General features: G+C 44.3%; 1 protein-coding gene across 2 annotated transcripts in view; it reads left to right on the top strand.

The window, feature by feature from the left end:
* Positions 1–19405, top strand: part of FTSJ1 (FtsJ RNA 2'-O-methyltransferase 1) — a 328389-nt gene that overhangs the window by 31381 nt on the left and 277603 nt on the right. For both annotated transcript variants that reach the window (XM_069647552.1, XM_069647553.1), the window contains exons 3-4: positions 8019–8088; positions 8235–8337. In XM_069647552.1, the coding sequence (XP_069503653.1) occupies positions 8019–8088; positions 8235–8337 (173 nt within the window). The remainder of the gene's footprint in view (positions 1–8018; positions 8089–8234; positions 8338–19405) is intronic.

The raw sequence follows: 19405 nt of genomic DNA, 5'->3' as shown, positions 1-19405 counted from the left end.
GCCCCCATTTTCTATTTATTTTTTATTTATTATTATTTATCTGCTCTCCTCTGCTCCGCACTTTCCACTCTCCCCCTTACATGCACTTTTTCCCTTTTCCCATTCCCGTGCACTTGCACGTTGCCAATGTCACTGGGCCTAGTAAGATCGTTGTTGTGTTCTCCCCTGTTCGCCTCCCTTGCCTAGTCGTGCTCTGAAAACCTTGTGTACGAGCGTAATACAAATAAAATATCATAGCATATCATATATCATACGCCGGTATACCATAATTTCCACCAACCTCAGAAATAGAGAGGTTCAATATAAAATTGTGCAGCGGCTATACTTCACCCCCTCTACTTTGCATTAGATGGGAATCTCCCATACAACAAATGCTGGAGAGAATGCGGCGCCTAAGGCATGAAGGGACATATTCTCTGGTAATGCCCAAAGATCTCCGAAAACTGGAGGGACGTGCATAAGCAGATAGGCAAAATCAGAGGGGCCACTGTCGCAGTCACACCTGGGGTAATACCCTTTGGGGGGTGGGGGGGTCAAGCAGACGCCTGGCATGAGGACGGGCTCACCCGTAAAATTATAGGCCTACTACTGTTTACGGCAAGGAAACTCCACATTACCCACTGGAAGGACAAAGCTCCCCCTACGGCTGCCGACCGTATCACACTCCTCGCGAAAATCTGCAGGATGGAATGCGCAGTTATCGTGCAACGACAGACCCAAAACCCCTTAAGAGCATTAAAATTCATAGAACTGACAGAACCTTACACATAAGCAGAGGGATGGGAGGCAAGTCTATTGCTCATAATTCAGTAGTGCAACCTGCACCCTAAGACGGCACAAAACGGAATATGGTTAGGCAACATGCCGCTCACCCACACGTGGGCTGAATTGTTAGAACCTCATGGGAGCAACTCATAGCTTAAGGTTTTTTTGTTGTTGTTTATTAAAGGGAAAGGGGACATTATAAGGGGGGGGGGTTTTGGGGGCCGTAAATAAGGAAATGTGCTATATGATTTCTTGCTTCATCAAAAGTCACACGTACTTTGTGTAAAAATGATATAATGTTCTATTCTTTGCCCAATCTCAACAGCATATTGAATCAAATTGTTTGTAACCTGACTCATAAATGGCAATAAAAAGAATATACAAAAAAAAGGAAACAAGATGCCTACCTAAGAGCCAGAGTACGTTGGGGGGGGTCCCTGTGCCATGAAGGTGGGAGACGGAAAAGTGTCCTTGCGAGTAATCCTGAAGGGATTTAGGACATTTGAAATAAAACCTGATAAATGTAAAATAGAAACCGTTTCCTTCATCAAGGGGAAAGTGAAACCCATACAGAAGATAATTATAATTTTTATCAAAAGACTACGCAAATTACCGTTATAGGAACTTTGAGACTGAAAGCAAGTCAATTACAAGTCTGGTCAGGCAGAAGCCCTTACTGAGGCTATTGTGCAAGCATGCCTTTTTTCCTTTTAAATTGGGTGTTTTCTAAAGTGGTAGGGCCAGTTAGTTGTTTAGGATTCGGACAGATGACCTTTTACTTTAGACTTGACGTGCACCCTTTAGCTTTAGTTTTGCTAGGTAGGGAACTTCCCTCATCGCGATAGTGCTAGATAGGCTTCTTTTTATTTAAATAAACATCTTTAACTATAACGCAATTGAGTCCTGGTTCACCACAGTTTGTGGTTATAGGGGTAGCATCGTGAGCTTGTTTGCTGCTCCTACCACTATGAACAGAAAAGAACCTAACTTGAACAAAAGTAGAATAAGTTTCTGCCCAAAAGGAAAGATTGGTGGCTGATTTCTGACCCCAACCCGAAACAAATTGGCTCCTTGCCCTGTGGCACAGTCAAATCAGAGGATCAGATGTCTCTCTTCAAGCCCTCCTACCTCCGCCCCCTTGGAGTGCATGTCTTTGATCAGTGTGTCTTCTTGGTTTTGTCAGGCATTCTGGCTTAGTCGCTGCTTGTGGGGACCGCCTGGTCCCTAAGTCCACACCAGGTACTCTCATTGGTCTCCCCACCAAGGTATGTTGTGGTACTCTGTCCAATGGGTTGTCTGAGTTTTACCCCTCCCTGGGGCCTCTGGTCTTGAACCCCTCCTTGGGGGGTCTGGTTTCTCTCACCTCGGCTTGGGGTCTGGTTTCTTTCACTCTGTTTTGGGGGCTGGTTTGGCCTTTCTGCCCTTCTCACAGTGCTTGGAGCAACTGTGTACCTTCTGTCTCAGTGCTGGCGTTCCAGTAGGTCGACGTGGCTTGTGTAACCCCCGGTCGGGGGATAAAAGAAGGGATCCCTGGCATGTGAAAACACAATGGGGAATCCAAAAATGAAAAAAGAAAATCTGATCCCTGGCGCAAGAGCCACGACGGGGAGCAGGAAGTAAAAATGAGTAAGGAACCCTCGTGCGTGTGCATGCAAGGGTCCTTTTTCTCAAAAAAGAAAGAAATACTGTTGCCGGCGATAGACAGGGGAGCTCCCTAAACATTGCTGCTGCCCCCCAGGTGGCCTCATTCCCAGGCACAGTTATTTGCTGATGCTCCTCACAGCAGGCACACAATGTGTGTTTAACCCTTCTGCGGCTTGATCTAAATAAAGGGGCCACCCCCCTGTCAGGTGGCCCACCTGGACTCCCTGGCCCACACCTGGCAGATGTGGCCCATGTTGAGATATGCTGTGGGGGGGCTCCTCACGCTGCATCTGAGTGCTGGGCTGCATCTGACATACACAGCCCAGCCCATATAAATTTTAGTTTCCCCACACACTGTTGCTGCTTCCTGCCGCCCACTGCCAAAGAGCCACCATCAAAGAGTGCAAGAAGAAGGAAGAGCAAGAGCGCTGCAAGGACTTTGAGACAGCCCTGGCCATGTTGTGTTGCAAGTAAGGTCTTTTAAAAAAATGTTTTAATGCAGTGCACTGTATAGATTTTGTATATCATTTATATTTGTTAGTGTTTTATTAGTAAAGCAGCTGCTTAGGATTAGTGTCTTGTTCTCCGCCCCTTTATTAAAAAACTCACAAAACCCTGCTGGTGTACTGTAAAAGTATATAAGAAATCTTTAAACAACTTAAAAGAACCGTACACCAACATTCCTTTTGTCAGCCTCTACTTTTGTGTTCCAGTTACTCTAACCTTGTGCTTTCACCTTAGGGTTATTTGGGAACCTACCTGCCCTAACCTCTTGATCTTCCCTACCCTTACCTTCTTCCTATCTAAGTACACTAGGGTGATCTTGAATCCAGGAGAGTGTCGTTTGGAGATAGGTAAGAGGCGGGTCAAGTTATAAGTGAAGAGTTAAGTTGTATATTGTGTGCCTGCCTACACCAGTCTCCATTTAAGGTGCGTTGGAAGGTCACCTTGCTACACTTGTCTCATTGCACTTCTTCCTGCGTCTTACAGAGCTGTCAATCCCTTTCTACTTTCTTCGACATGGCTTTGGTGGTGGTTCCTTAGGCGTTCTCCACTGTGTGGGACTCCTATGTGTGCCAGTCGGTGTCTTCAGGTTTGCTGAATGTGCCATGGTACGATCTGCCACACCGGACGCGTGCGTGCTTCTCCTTGCCTCACCTCCCAGGAGGAGGTCTCTCTACTTCAGCTCTATGGGCTTTTCTCTTCTGGTGGAGCAGTGCTGATTAGGTCTTTATCCTCCACACATCTAGGGGGTGGGTCTATACTCTGCTCTCTTCTTAGGTGTGAACAGTGCCGTGAAGGGCTGAGCGACAATCCCAGCCATTTGTGTAGGAAGTTGCAAATTATGATACATTTCAACTCCTGTGTGACCAACAAAGCTATTAACTGCCTGAGACAAGGGAGAATAACACATATCTCTGTTTAGGGATTTCCTGTGCTTAAGAGGGGGTGGTTACCCCCAGTAGAATTGTGCTTGCCCTGTGCCCTACGGATTGTAGTTTAGTGGCTCCCCTCCCTAGTCTCAAAAGGGGTGGCTCCCCCTTGGTGCGAGGGACAAATTCTCTGAATTCATCTATTATTTGACAGAAATTTGAACCTTCGAACCTTATTCAGTGTATGTAGTTTTACATTGTATTCTGCATTATTGTGTTTTTGTTGTGTAGGTGTATGGGCCTAATTGTACCTTGATACTAGTTTACTCACCTCCAAAGAGGGAGGCTAGACTACCATGCTATGTTACCACTGTGGGAATTTCTGGCATATTTGTTACTTCATGAAGGATAGGTCTTCTTCCACCCTCTACAACGGGTTGTAGAAAAACCTCAGTAACATTAACAATGGAGACGTGAATGTGACTCTGTGATTATGATATATTCTCTCCGTACAAATAAAGATTTGCTGAGAGCAAAATAGGGCTAATGTTCATAAGTGTACTTTACTTTTTTTAAACTAAAACTGAGAGGTAAGGATGTTTATCTTGTTACATCGTGTGTGCGCTCACTCTCGCCGTGCTGTGAGCGAGGATGGGATTCTGAAGAAACAGCTGTTCGGAAATGGGCCATGTGAAATAATTGCGGGCTTTGATTTCCCAACTGTGAGGCGTCTTTCTGTCAAGTCACTCCAGTGGAGATAGAGCCCCATAAATGGCTGCCTCTTAACAGCACTTAAATCACCCCCCTTTGGCTACTCTAACACGCCACAGAAGAGTTTAAATGTTTGAGTAGCACTTCTTGCAGGGATTGCCAAAAAAGGTGCTCAAAGGAGCCTTTGACCAGATGTTTTGGGAACAACGTACGTCCAATGCATTTCCCCTGCTTTGAAAATAAGGAACACAACGAACGATAACGCATTGAGATTCGCAGTGGTCCGAGGTACTTATTTATATTAACCAATGATACTTTCTTTCTTTTCCACAGTCAAACCCTGTATCCAATCACCGAAAAACATATTCATCTACATTATAGAAGTAATATACTTTAGTGTGACTAGATCTTCCAAACCAAAAAGTGGGACAATTTAGCAAAATGAAACGGCTGCAGCGCTAAAATAGGACCGCCCCGAATTGCAAACCCCTCACAATGACGGGTTTATTAGTTTCTTCCTGCCACCTGTTGTTTTTTCTTCTTTTTTTTCAGAACACCAGCTTAAAGTCGGTCATTATACAATAAGTAATGTGTGTCTTTGCGGCGTCTATATTTGTGGCAGTGACAGACGTTGTATCTGTTGCACTGTCCATACCTCACACGAGGATTCCTCTGCCCCGGGCATCTGCCCAGTCACAAGAAGGGCTTTGATGCCCTTCTAGCTGCTAAGGGCCTGATTTACAAAATCGTTTTTGAAAGGGAAAGTCTGATTGGAAAAACAAGTTTGTATATTGGGCCCCAAATCTTTTCCAACATCTGGGATATTTGACTCAATAACAGCTCATCCTCCCTTACCATGTACAAGTACAATGACAAATGTAGGGGGTACAACCACAATACAATACTGATTTTGAGTATAGGGACAGACTATATTACGATTGGTGCATATTCTTAAAGTAAAATGCATATTGTGCCTAAATGGGGCAACCTTAAAGTCTCTCCCAGTTGCCCATCAATAGTAACTGCTGTTATTTTAAGTGTGCGTATTTTAATCTCTTTAGTGCATAGTCAATTTCCTATCTCCAGCTCACAGTAAGTGCAGGTATACAGGTCCTACGTGCCTAAACCTCTTTCCCTAAACCATGGGAGCAGAGTCTCCCTTCTTATTTGGTCATGTTCAGGACAAAGAATTGTAAAGTGCATTTATGGCTCAAATTCAGTTTGGCAAATATTCTTCTCTTTGCACCCTAGTGCCTATAAATGCAAAGAACAGCAGTAAATGCCAAAATGTACTGGCTTTTCCAATGCTGGTTTTTAAATAGTATGCAACAACCACTGTGTCTTCAATTGACCTGATTACTATTTCAATTATTTTGTAGAGAACACACTGAAGCTTGAAGACTCACTAAAGCATTTAAGAATTATTTCTCCTGATGAAGGGATACGTTTCCGGAAACGCGTAGAGCTCCCTTTTCTATTGTTTATTCACTAACTTGTTACTTGAAATAAAATAACGTTTTTTCTTGACTAGAAACAGACACATGAATAACATGAATAAACTCATTGCATGTCATTGATGATTTGCACTTGGTTATAACAATTGTTAGATACTCGTGAACATCCACAAGACTTGACTGACAAGCCTAAACATAATTTAGGGTGGGAAGCCGAACAATACATTTGCAGGGTGGGATGAGCATGAGCATACCTCAAAGCAAGGTAAGACAAGACACATCCCTAGCCGGGCTACCAGAAGCCAGACCCCAGGATGGGGAACCAAACAATATATCCTTGAGCGGGGTACAAATTAATATACCCCAAGTGGAGAGAGGGACACCGTGGCCTCAGATTGGCTACCAGAACCAGACTCAATGCCAGGGTACCAGATAGCCAACCCCACAGATTGGGACAATGACACCCCATGGCGGGGAAGGAGAAAGCAAACCCCAGAGTGGGGTACAAGAATCGAAAGAGCAAGCAAGGGGGAGAACAACTCAGTCCAAACACAGGACGGCCAACCCGACAACCACCACTGGAAAGAGGTGCTCCAAATTCTGGGTTGAGGAACCCAGCGAAGTTATTTGGCACTTAATAGTGAGCGGGACGACGACTAAGGCTGCTTCATTAACCAAATCTTTCTTGTGAAGTGTAACACAGAAGAGACTAACCAGATACTTTGATACTTCCCGGTGAGGGAGAAGGGAAGGGGAGAGACTGGTACTACAGACTGGAAATCTAGCAAAAGCCTAGTGCTGCATTACTCGTTACTAAGAGAGATCACAAGGGGGTCCAAAGTCTCTCACCATTCCTTGGTCAGCGGGGGGAGAGGTTGGATACCTGCGTTTTGTTACATTTTCCTTGGGTTTAAAAGTGGTAGGTACAGAATTCGCACTAAAGTAGGTTTTCTAAATGACAAGCTTGAGAAGACAATGCAACGAGCACCATTTATACTTCTTTTTCCCTTTCTCTCAAGATTTTAAAGTGGTGAAGCAATAATCCCCCTTAAGAAAATGTCTGAGTGTCTACCTCATGATTCTGACTTGCCACAGAGCGTTCTGCGCATGTAAAAAAATAGAAGTTCCTTTTTTTAAATCTCAGATCGATTCTTTATCTCACCTTACACTAATGCATTACACAATTGCCATTTTACGTTACACACATTAACTATGAAATTACACTCTGCAATAGGAAAATATCTGTCCTTGGGCCCAGCTATCTGTCTTCATGCTGTTCCATCAATGCATCCCTCTATCACACATGATGCATATTTTCTATGAGAGTTCTTATCTTCTGCAATAGGATTCTGTCTACCAATCTATCCTTGCGTGATACATCTAGCCAGGTTACAGGCCTATCTATTTAGAGAACCACTTAACAGAATATCACCAATTCTTCTGATGATATGTGGCTACTTGACTTCTAACTGAAGAATTTTATTGATTAGGAATGTGGAAGAAGGTGGAATAAAGCAATGAAGCTCTCGCTTTTCCATTTCATTTTAGTAATTTCCTTGAGACACATTGGCCTTGGCGTTGTAGTTTTTTTCACTTCAAAGTTTTCACTATAACCGTTTTATCGTTTTATGCTTCATACTATGTATGTTGCCTGAGGAGAGCTAGAATGACTGAATGTTTTTCTGCTTTACCTTTTAGATGGGTGGCACACCACCTCTGCCTAGGATTAGCTCAAAACACACAGGGAAAGTTGAGCTTTTTTTCTGTAGTGAAACAAGTTAGTGACTGTAAGCACCATCTATTACCTTAACATTCAAAGAAGATTCTTCCATATGTGTTAAATGATTCAAGCGTTTGAACGAATCTAGAGCTCGTTTGGCCTTTTGGTGTTGTAAGATGTAGAATTACACCTAAAGTGTGCTTTCGTCTGCCATTTCTTCAAAACCTTCCTGAGGATATATTGAGCTGACCGTTTGATTCTAGGCTTCAAAAGTCTACAGTTATCTGTTTTGTTTTGGGGATCTCTGCAGTCACACAAACATGAGTATTTCTTTTTGTTTTTTTTGTTAAGGTGTTCACAGAGCAGTAGATCTATGTGCGGCACCTGGAAGCTGGAGTCAAGTTCTTAGCCGAAAGCTCAAGTAAGTACATATTTGGGGAAGCGGGATTGGTTTGGTGCAATTTGTAGCTGCTCAATTTATGATGCATTGAGTACATTTTGTAATCCATTGATTTTTTAACTGAAAGCTGCGCCTATCAACCTTCCTGCCTGATGGTTTTTTCCCAGGGGGGCCAGTGGAAAGAGTTCAGAGGTGAAGATTGTGGCAGTGGACCTACAGGCTATGGCACCTCTGCCGGGTGTGATCCAGATTCAGGGAGACATTACCAAGGTACATCTCATTTATTGTGTCTTGCATTAACTACCATAGCAAGTCCATCCGTATACATTTTACATGAGGATGTCTTTGAAACCACTGAATACATGTGTGTAAGAGCAGTTATGGCACATATTAAATAATGTACTGCACAGACTGTACCTCTCCACCCCCAAAAGGAGCAATGGCTATGCTGGGCTTTTCCTCCACCTGCCTTCCTTGCTGCTCTCTTGAGCGAATCAGAGAAGATGGTCTCGGACAGTCCCATAACATGGTACTGCAAGAGGGCCCTTTGCTGCGTGGATTCAAGAGCTCCTTTTGAAAACCTGCCTTTTTTTAAAACATTTGTTTCTATGCCTTTTTGGCTGCAATAAATATATTGCAAACTGAGGGGGAGGGTGGAAGAGAACCGAAAGGAGAGAAGTTGATGGAGAGCTTAAGGGGGGGGGGGAAGGAGTAAGATGTCTGCCGTCCTTTAGTGAAATGTTCAGTTGGTCAAGTTCTTACAAACTTTGAGAAAATGTTGCTCTGCAGTATCTCATGCCACTGCTATTAATGACTTCATAGTAGGTCATAATATGGCTTGTTTGTAGCTGAGTCTTGGCTAAAGGCCTCATGGGATCTAATTGTTTATATTTTAGTACTGCAGGCTATGCTATTCCAAGGTTGGATTGCCGAGTGAAGCAAGGAGGGGGATCACACCCATTATGTTTAAATAGCCCTGTTGTTGTCGCTTATTAAATCATTTATAACTGTTAATTACCTATCGCTTACAATTGTGTTTGTTTTTCTTCATTGTGCACTTTATATTTTCACTTATTCTATCTTCCTCCACAAGTGATATCTATTACTTGGTAATTGGGTTTTATTTTCTCACATTATAATTTGACCCAACCTTGTAAATTCTTTTCAGGAGATTTTAATCTTCAGTGGAATGCTATACTACATTCTAATATTTTAAATATGATTGCTTTATCATCTGTACATTTACTTCAACATGTAAACTTTCCTACATGATACCTATGCCAGGTCAGAAGAAGGATGCGTACACTCATGAGGACATTTTAATCGTGAATGTCTAAAAGGAATGTAAAAAACTAGCCGTAACTGACCTACCAGTAGTTTAATCAACTAAGATCAGGATAATGACTCCCTTCCCCTGATAGTTGTGCTTTTGCACTTCTCTTGGCTTCTTAGTTCTTGTTAATATGCAATTTTTTAAATAGTCTCTTGTTATCCTCTGTATCGGTTCCTCTATCAACCTTATGGGACTGGTAGTCTTTCTCTCCTCTTTAATATGGATTCACTTTGTATTAGCGGGTTCTCATTATTCCTATACATTGTCTTCTCCTCTGGGCTTTGGCTTTCCAAATAAGTATAGGTCACTTTTCCTGGAATGGTCTTTCTTGTGCAAGGTTTATCCTAGGAACCTCTGGTCTTTAGTTAAGTTATCTCTGTTATGTTCCAGTCTTTGTTTCTTGAATAATGGGTTATTTTCCCCTCTTCTCAAGGCAATTCTATTTCTCTCGCTCTTTGGGGTTTCTGTGCTTCGGTTTAGCACATTAAGATAGTTCAAGTTCATCACCTTGGTTTCACACTTTCATTTGTACTGGGACGAGTTTCTCTGATTCTATAATGTGTCTCTTTTGGCTTCACTGTATTCCTGTTTTCCCTGTTACCTTCAGTTTTGCATGGGAACGTCTCTGTTGCCTGTAGATACTTGGGACCTTCTCCTTCCTTCTGTTTGCTTCTCGGTTCACTTTCCGCGAAGTCCACTTCGCACAGGTTTCTGTCTTTCTCGATACTACTATGGGTAACCGGAACATTACCTCTTACTCTTTTTTTTTGTTTTATTTGCTGGGAGCGCATTTCCATCCCTTTTTTGGAGGATGTAAATGCTACTGTGGCAAGCGCAGTTTAACCTGCAGCTGTCGCACTTCAAAAACAAATCATGGCGGTTCCATGATTTGCGTCTCCCCCGGTGTCTGTTCTTAATAGGCGCAGAGGGGAAGACCCTTGTTTTTTCACATTTTAAAGCTCATACCGTTTTAGAATTCCAGATGTGATAGGCAAACCGCCCCGTCTCTGCGCAAAGGGGGAGGGAGGAGGGCATCTGAATGAGTGCATCTAAACTGCAATTATTGAGATGCCCTTTGTGAATTTGCCGCTTTTTTTGGGTGCCAGGGAGGAGATGCAGTAGCACATTTCCTTACTTAAGCCAGAAAACATTTTGAGAATCTGGTCTAAGGAGTCAAACTGTATGATTAACTTCTACTTGAGCTTGAGGTCTGAGAATAGTTTGTTCACTTATTAGTTTGGTACTGCTTACGTTTAATCAGTTTAAGGAATCCCACAAACTATCGAGATGATCCATTTCCTCTGTAAATCTTCAGCCTAAGCAATTATGCCTTTTTGGTATCCACTCATAAATGCTTCATTTACCTGTGGTTTTTTCTCCCTCCTACCAACAAAGTTGAGAAGATTAACCCACATTTTGAAAAATAATCTCAATCCTTCTATTCCGAACTATTTTCATATATCACTGATCATCAAATACTTTACTTCTGAACTTTGCATTAATACAAGCTAAACAACACAATCTTTATTCCAATGAAAAAATACTCTGTTAAAACAAAGATAAAACAACACTCAATGTACAAAACAGCCTTATGATCGTATCATTCTATAAAGTGCTAAGTGCATATACATAGTGTATCAAACACACATTCATTTCATAATATCTGGAACACTGTGCACGCATTCATTTAATAATAACTGGAACACTGTGTAACAAACACAAAACACAAAACCAGATGTTAAATAGCGTACTCTTCACAATAATTGTATTGTCCATATCATAACTAGAATCAATAGTTAACTTTATTTGCAGTTATAACTTAATTTATACATTGTTAACCTGATTGTATCTCGTTTCAAGCCAATTGCTGTAAATCCTCCTTGCTTTTTGAGCAAATAGATTAACTTTGACTTGTAAAGTCCCTGCCCGTTTTCCAACCCCTCACCAGGAACTGGGACACTGCAAAACGTGCCACTCTGTCTCTTTGGACAGTCAGAGCTACCTTACAGGCTCTAACATGTTGGGGTTTACAAATCCTTTTCAGGCATTTTATAGGACTAAAATACAAGGACATATACTTAAAAAATGTGTGATCTTCTTTTGATCTACACTACAATTATAAGATGTACTATCCGACCACCTGGAATGGAGAGATGCTATTGGTAATACTCTTAATCATAATGTGTTTTTGCTACAAATCACCCAATTTCATCCAGGTGATCTTTGTATCAGTCGTCACATTTTGTGTTTCTTTTATCATGCGTTTCGATTGAGTTGGGATCTTCGCAAAGATGAGTCTGAGTGGGTAAGCTAGTTTTTAGATATAATTGAACCATCCTGAATAACACATCTCTGCTGCCCTCTAAGGTACTCTATTCCATTTTGAATTTAAGCAATTGGGGTGGGGATGAGCCCCATGCCTTAAACCAATATTTCTGTTGGTAATCTTGTTCAGAGGAGAATTGCCTAGCATTTCGGTGCTGGACTGCCCCAGGGCAGGACAAAGACTGATATGTTTGGGATATTTCTTCTCTGTGAAAGATAGTGAGCTAAAGACTCTGGGTAAGTCTCTCGAAACCAGGACTAATGTCTGGCAGAGGGACTCCCAGGACCCCCCCTTATTAATTTGCATATTTAAGTAACTTTGGGTCTCACCCTAAGTTACTAGGGGAATCCAGACGTGGACCCCTTGCTAACTATTCTTAGAGAGGCACAGATCCACCCTACTGATGAGGTCCAACTAGACCGAAACACGTGTCTGGGGTTTCTGTTGGTACTCTTGTTCAGAGGAGAATTGCCTAGCATTTTGGTGCTGGACTGCCCCAGGGCAGGACAAAGACTGATATGTTTGGGATATTTCTTCTCTGTGAAAGATAGTGAGCTAAAGACTGGGTAAGTCTCTCGTAACCAGGACTAATGTCTGGCAGAGGGACTCCCAGGACCCCCCTTGTTAATTTAAACCAATATAAAAGCAGCGTGCACTCCACAGTTCTTGAACAGCCTTTATATCAAAATTCCAATAACAATGACTGCTTGGGGCACTGGATGGTAGAGAAAGAAGATTTTTGAAAAACTGGCTTTCCACAATCTTCAGGGGAATAATATTAGCAAATCCCTAAATTTCAGTGCCGTAAGTGCCTGAAGCTAAAGCTTGGGCTATATAAATAGCTATACTTTAATCCACCATCCCAAAGCATTTTTTAGAGAAGCCTACAAAAACCCCACTTTGCATGCCTCTCTTTATTTTTTTTAATTTTTTTTTAAATTTGGTTTTATTAGTTTTAAATGAGTAACATAAAAGGAGAAAAACAAAGGAAAATGAAAAAACCTCACATTATGTTGTACACCTCCATTAGCATATAATAGCTTAACTGAAACGGAACATGTTATATAATTTCACTTTCTTAATTTGACAGTAATTCCATATCTCTGGGTGTATCACATCAACAGTTAGGCTTTATCCCCACCCACCCCCCGCCCCTTCTTGGATTAGCATGCATCTTATGAACGTTCTTGTAGTGTGGGAGCTACGAAGGCACAGTGAACATAGTTCCATTGTCTGGCAGTTCTGTTACCACTTAATATGAGTCTCCTTCCACAGTGATTTGCTGGGTTTGGCGTCTAGTTTCAGGACCCTGTGGGCTCCCGCGGTTGTGAGTCGGAGGTCATTGCGAGGTATTTATTCTTAAAGTCTGCCCATAAAGCTTCGCATTGGGCCGCTTTATCATGTAGGGAGGCGGTAATTGTTTCCATTGAATAAATGTTTGATGCCAAGTTGATCCATTCATTCTTTCCTGGGACTGTTGGGGATTTCCATTTGATCACTTATAAGGCCGGAGCAGCTAAGAGTAGGTGGAGAGTTGGGCCTTTCGCTATGATCCAGTCGCCTTCGTCTCTTTCTAGACCAAATAATATTAAGTAGGGATCGGCGTCTCTTTGAATCCCATCTATTTCCTTGATCCACCCCAGGACCTCGTCCTAGAACACTTTGATGCGTGGGCAACCCCACCACATATGCCAGTATTTGGCTGTTTCTCCACATTTTCTCCAGCATCTTGGGCTCATTGTTTGGGACATTTGGAGAGTTGGAGGGGGTCGTATTGCCACCTGTGTAAGAGATTGATGGCGTGGAGTTTGTATTGGCTGGATATGGAGGTCTTGGAAGCCGCTCTACACATTATTTCCCATTGGTCAGGTTGTATCTCTTCTCCAATATCTTTTTCCCCCATCTAGTTCTCAGGGGGTCCGTGGATCCCTCTCCTGCTGCTATTAACTCTTGGTACATTGCGGATATGAGACCTTTCAAGAGTCTCTCAAACGGGGTACGGTCTCTTTTAAGTTTGTCTCTCCATTCGGGTTTTGTTAATAGACCTTTTAGTTGGATAAACTGGAATGCGGATAGAGTGATTATACCGAATGCCTCCGTCAGCTCTGGTAGAGTGATGAACAAATCTTTTCTCTGTAGCTGCCCCACCCTTTCTAGGCCTGCCTCATACCATGATTGGAACCTCCCCACGTTGGGGATGTGATTGTTTATGCCGGGTGACCATAGGTGGCTGAGCGGCGACGGCCAGGTAGTGATTTTGCGCATTTCCTTACCTGTCCGCCATATGCACCATATGGTGCTCAAGATGGGGTGGTCTTTGATTTTCCTTTGCACTCTTTTGTGTGGGGTCCATAGCCACTCCGATACTGTAGCCGGGACTAGGTAATGGTTGTCTATTTGTACCCATTGGAGGTTTTTACGATCCCTAAGGTGTAGAATTAGGACACGCAAGTGGGCGGCTTTGTAGTAAGTTTTCAGGTCAGGGAGCGCCACTCCTCCCTTATCTTTGGGAAGTGTTAACATATTGTATGGGATTCTCGCTTTCTTCCCCTACCAGAGGAATTGTATTGTAATCTTTTTGGCTTCTATAAAGAACCCTTTCGGTATCTCTACTGGTAACATTTGGAAGGGGTACAGGAATCGGGGGAGGCATACCATTTTGACAGCATTAATTCCCCCTAGCCAGGAAATCGTGAGTTTGTTCCATTTTTTGAGATCCGCTGTGAATCGCCGGAGAAGGGGGGGGGAATTAGCTTCATATAGGTCATTCAGGGTTTTGGTGATCTGTATGCCCAGGTATTGTAAAGTAGTGTGTTCCAATTTAAGGCCTAAAGGGAGGAACTTAACGTTGTTCTCTTCAGCAGATCCCTGGAGGGGGAACAGTATGGACTTGGTCCTATTTACTTTGAACCCAGAGAATTGCCCATATTCGTCTATTAATTTAAGGGCGTGGGGGATGGATATTAAAGGATTAGTTATGTGTAGGAGAATGTCGTCTGCATACAGTGCTACTTTATATTCCGTTGTCCCTAGTCGCATTCCCTCTATATTAGGGTTAGCTCTCATTTTTTGTGCTAGGGGTTCTAAGGAGAGTGCAAATAAAATTGAAGAGAGTGGGCATCCCTGTCTGGTCCCCCGGTGTAGCTCGAACCATCTCCAATATTCTCCATTTACAAATATCGATGCCTTGGGAGAAGTGTATATCACTCGTATCCCCTCTCGAATTCTCGGGCCTATACCAACTTTCTGTAGGACTGTTCCCAGAAATTCCCACTCTCCCCTGTCAAAGGCTTTCTCTGCATCGATCGACAGAAGGGCAGATTCGCTTGGAAGGTTATGAGCTGCATGGATGAAGTGTAATGTTTTGCACATGGTATCGGCTCCCTGTCTCCCGAGAATAAACCCGACCTGGTCAGGGTTAATTAAGTGGGGCATTAGTGTTTCCAGTCTTGCGGCCAATACTCTGGCATACATTTTGGCATTGAGGTTAAGGAGGGAGATGGGACGGTAAGATCCGCAGAGCTTGGGGTTTCTCCCCTCTTTGGGAGTCACTGTTATCAGTGCTCTCTTGAAAGAATCTGGTGCCACCCCCACCTCTATTATCTCGTTGAATAGTTCTGTTAGGAAGGGTGTTAATTGCTTATTGAAGGTTTGATAGAAGCCGGCGGTGTAACCATCCTCCCCTGGGGATTTGCCCAGTGTTAGCCTTTTGATTGCATCTTGGACTTCCTGTTCAACGATTGGGGAGTCAAGGAGCTCCGCTTCTGCGTGCGTTATTGTGGGCATGGTGATTGGTGCTAATAGGAGGTTGTGTCTAATTGGTCGGAAGTTATTTCAGAGGTGTATAGGTTTTCGTAGAAGTTGGCGAAGCACTCTGGGATAGTGCGGGGGGGTGTGCCAAGAGGGTGGAGTCTTCTATTATTTCCTTTACCTTGCGTTCCGCCCTTTGCTCCCTAAGTCTGGCTGCTAATAGCGCATCTGCTTTGTCTCCCTTTTCGTAAAATTTCTGTTTGAGAGACTGCAATTTACGTACTACTTGATTGTGTTCCAACAGCCGTAGTTCCTCCCTTTTTCGTTGGGCTGCTTCAATTTTATCAGGGTCCACCTCAGAGTTTTTTCTTACGTCTCCCTCTAGCTGGCGTATTTCAGCCGTAGTCTATGCTCAATCTTTCGCTCCCTTTTCTTAGAGGACCCCTCGCGTATTAAAATGCCTCTCCATGTGGCCTTCCCAGCCTCCCAGATCGTTTGTTTGGAAACTTCCCCATTGTTATTTGTATTAAAGTATTCATCAATTTCGGTCTCCATTTCAGTTTTAAAGACTGCATCTTTCCAGAGGGTCTCATTGTCCCCCATGTAACGGGTAAGTCTGCCCAGTTAATATCTACTAGGACCATGTCATGATCGGACCATGTTATCGGGATGATATCTGAATAACGTGCAGTGCTTGTGAGATCTGTCGTAAGAAATATGTAGTCTATACGGGTGAATGTGTTATGGGGGTTCGAATAGAAGGTGTATCCACTTTCTCTGGGGTGCAAAACTCTCCACACATTTTTCTATTCATAGAGTTCCATAATTTCAGACAGTTCAGTGCGATCCCCTCTATATTGGTTTCTCGTTTCAGGTTTACCTGGTTTCCAGTCTTTGGACGGGTCTGCCCATTGGTTAAAGTCACCTCCCAGGATTATATGTCCCGTGGCTTCTAACATTATTTTAGGGATCGTTTTCTTAAGAAATGCTGCCTGTCCGGTGTTGGGCTAGTATACTGTGGCAATGGTTACCTGCACTTTCGCAATTTTTCCTGTTATCAGGAGGGCACGACCGCCCACATCGGACCATGTCTTCTCCACTTCAAATTTAATTCCATTCTTGAGTAAGATCCCGACACCTCCTTTCCTGAGTGGACCAGAACCCCAAAATTCCAGCCTCCCCAGAACGCTCCGCTCCTCTCCCCTTTGGCAAACTTCGTCTCCTGTAGGAGAAGGATGTCCATATTGGATCTGTGAAATTCCCTAAGCACCAGTGACCTCTTAGTTGGTGAGTTCAAGCCCTTCACATTGATGGTCCCAACTCTGAGGGAGTCCATTTCTTTAAGCTTATCAGATAATGCCATTGTTGGTTCTCTTTCGGAGGTTGCTCAGTTTCAGCAGTCAGACAATCATTCGCTCTCCCAGTCCCACATTATCTTTGGTATGTCAGATTAGTTCAGATGGTGCGAGTACCTTTTCCAAGTATCTATTCCCCCTTCCCTCCCCCTCCTGGGTTGGTGGTGTTCAAGTGAACCCAGGAACTGAGGATGCAACATTCGCGGCCTTTGGCGATGTCCGGCTCGGACTTGATGAAAGTGTTCAGTCCAGTGTCGGACCATCAGTGGGGAGCGTTGCTTCACGGCCCCAATCAAGTATACCATCTTAACATAAGATTGAGCCCTTTCCCGTCCCCCCTCCCTCCAACATCACATATTTCAACAATAACAAGCATACAAAGGTGTAACGTTACGTGCGTTCTTCGGCCTTTTCTTCGGAGGTTCGTTTCCCCACTTACTTCAGGGAGGAACTCTACAGCCGGCAGCCCCCATGTCTGTTGTGTTCCTGGGTCTCAATTTCTGTGGGGGTCTGTTTCCAGTATCTCATCCGTGGATTTTGATGCGTTGAATCGTAAGATTCGTGAGGCCTTCATTTTCCGCTGTCAGGCGTGTTGTTAGGGCGCCTATATTTTCTTGATCCTTTTACTCTTTTTCTGCTAGGGCCCTGGAGCTCCCATTGCATTCCAGCTCACTCGGTTTCGCCTCCCTCACCGTCTCTTGGGCCTGTTCCTGGAATGTCTGCAATGCATTCCTTGATCTCCTCCTCAGATCGAAGGATGATTTTCCTGCTTCCGTGCTCAAAGGTGAGTGAGACGGGGTATCCCCACCTATATCGCATGCCCTGTTCTTTGAGCCATTTCATCAAGGGGCTGCAGAGGTGTTTTAGCGCCAGAGTGAGTGAGGATAAGTCCTGAAATATAGTGATTTGGGCACCTCCCATTGTGAGTGGGCCTTCAGATCTCGCCTTCTCAAGGATCCTCGTTCTGTCTTGGTATCGGTGGAATTTGGCAAGGACCGAGCGCGGGCCGCCAGGTGGTCCACCCGCCCTGTGTATTCATTCAGTTTTGGGTTTGTCAATGTCTTAGTCCGCTGTTAAAATGTTAATGATATCGTGAATCGTGCTTTTGAGGTCTTCTTCAGTTTCACCCTCGCGTTCCGGAATCCCAAAAAAAGTAGGTTATTCCTTCTTTCTCCGTTTTCCAAATCGTCCATTTTCAGGCGTATCTCCTCCCCTCTTTTTTTCAATGTTTTGTATCCTTATGTCCATTTGGGTCTCAAGGGTATCAATTGAGGCCTGATTATTCTCGACTCCCTCCAGCCTCTCCTCAAAGCTGTCCATTCTCTGGGTGATCTTGTCAATGTTACCACCCAGGTTGGCACCCATGTTTTTTATCTCGCTTAACAGTGCAGCAATGTCACCCTTAGTGGCGGCTGCTCCCGCTTCCACGATTTCCGTTGAGATGGTGGCTGTATGCTCGTGGGTCGGTGAGCGTGGGACGTAAGCGTATCTAGCTAGCCTCCTTTTCGCGTTCATAGAATGGGTCCTGGGTTAGAGGAGGCACAAGCCCCTGGATCGGGGGGCCCTACCCTCTTCGGGGATGCGTAGGTCGGTGAAAACAGGGTTGACCCAAATGTTCAGATCGTTATGCGAAGCAGTGAGAGGCTGCTGGGGTATTCAATAGGCGGTCTGCAGTGCCGGGAGGCCCGTCCTCTGGGGGGGTTTACCTAGGGGTGTCTCCCGTGGGGGGAGAGGGTCCATGGGGTCTTGGTCCTGTTCAGTCTGTTCTGAAATCGCCGCTCTCTGGCACTTGTGGATTATCATGACCGACCGTAGGCCCAGGGCACCATAGGCGGTGGGATTTATTCGACTGCTGAGTTGGGGTGGGCTACGATGCTCCGAGGTGTCTGTGGGAGGTCCGGGGCGGCCTGGTGCCGTGCCGATATGATATCTTTTGGGGCGCACCTCCTTCTGCCTTCTTTTCCAGGCGGTATTTATTTGGTTCACCCTAATAAGGGTCCTTTGGCAACCCTTAGAATGAGGCCCCACTCTTTCCACAAATGGCCAGCTCGAGGCAACAGTCGCAGAGTCAGTGTGGTGAGCTGTGTTCAGTCAGTTCTGTATTCTGCTGACCGCATCAGCAGAGCCATGGCGGCAAGTGCCATAACTCATAGATTGGCGTGGTTAATGAAATCTGGATTTGCACCGGAGTGCATTCTAGACTCCTTAACATGCCTTTTGACGGGTCTCATCTTTGTAGCAGCACGGCTGATGAAAGCCTCGAAGCTGCAGACCTTGAAGGTGGAGGCCAAATCTTTGGGTGCCGCCATCAGGTAGCCTCAGCCTTTTCACCCGAGTGGACCGTCTTGGAGGGATAGATCTTTTTGCTACCACTCCTCAGTTGGAAGAGTGAGAGAAATGGCTGGTCAATGAGGCCAAAGAAGATTCCCTTGTGGTGGATGAGGGAGAGGTGCAAAGCCCGCTAAAGCAACATCTTTACCAACAGCCACTGCTTCAGCCGCCTCAAAACCTCTCTTAGGTTTTGAGTCACGACACCCCAGTGGGAGGTAGGTTGTCCCAGCAACTGAAAGAATG

Source organism: Ambystoma mexicanum, chromosome 2q (assembly GCF_040938575.1).
Source record: "Ambystoma mexicanum isolate Mex_15411 chromosome 2q, UKY_AmexF1_1, whole genome shotgun sequence".
Lineage (NCBI taxonomy): Eukaryota > Metazoa > Chordata > Amphibia > Caudata > Ambystomatidae > Ambystoma > Ambystoma mexicanum.
The sequence above is the reverse complement of the archived record's forward strand: the minus strand, read 5'-3'. Positions and strand labels throughout refer to the sequence as shown.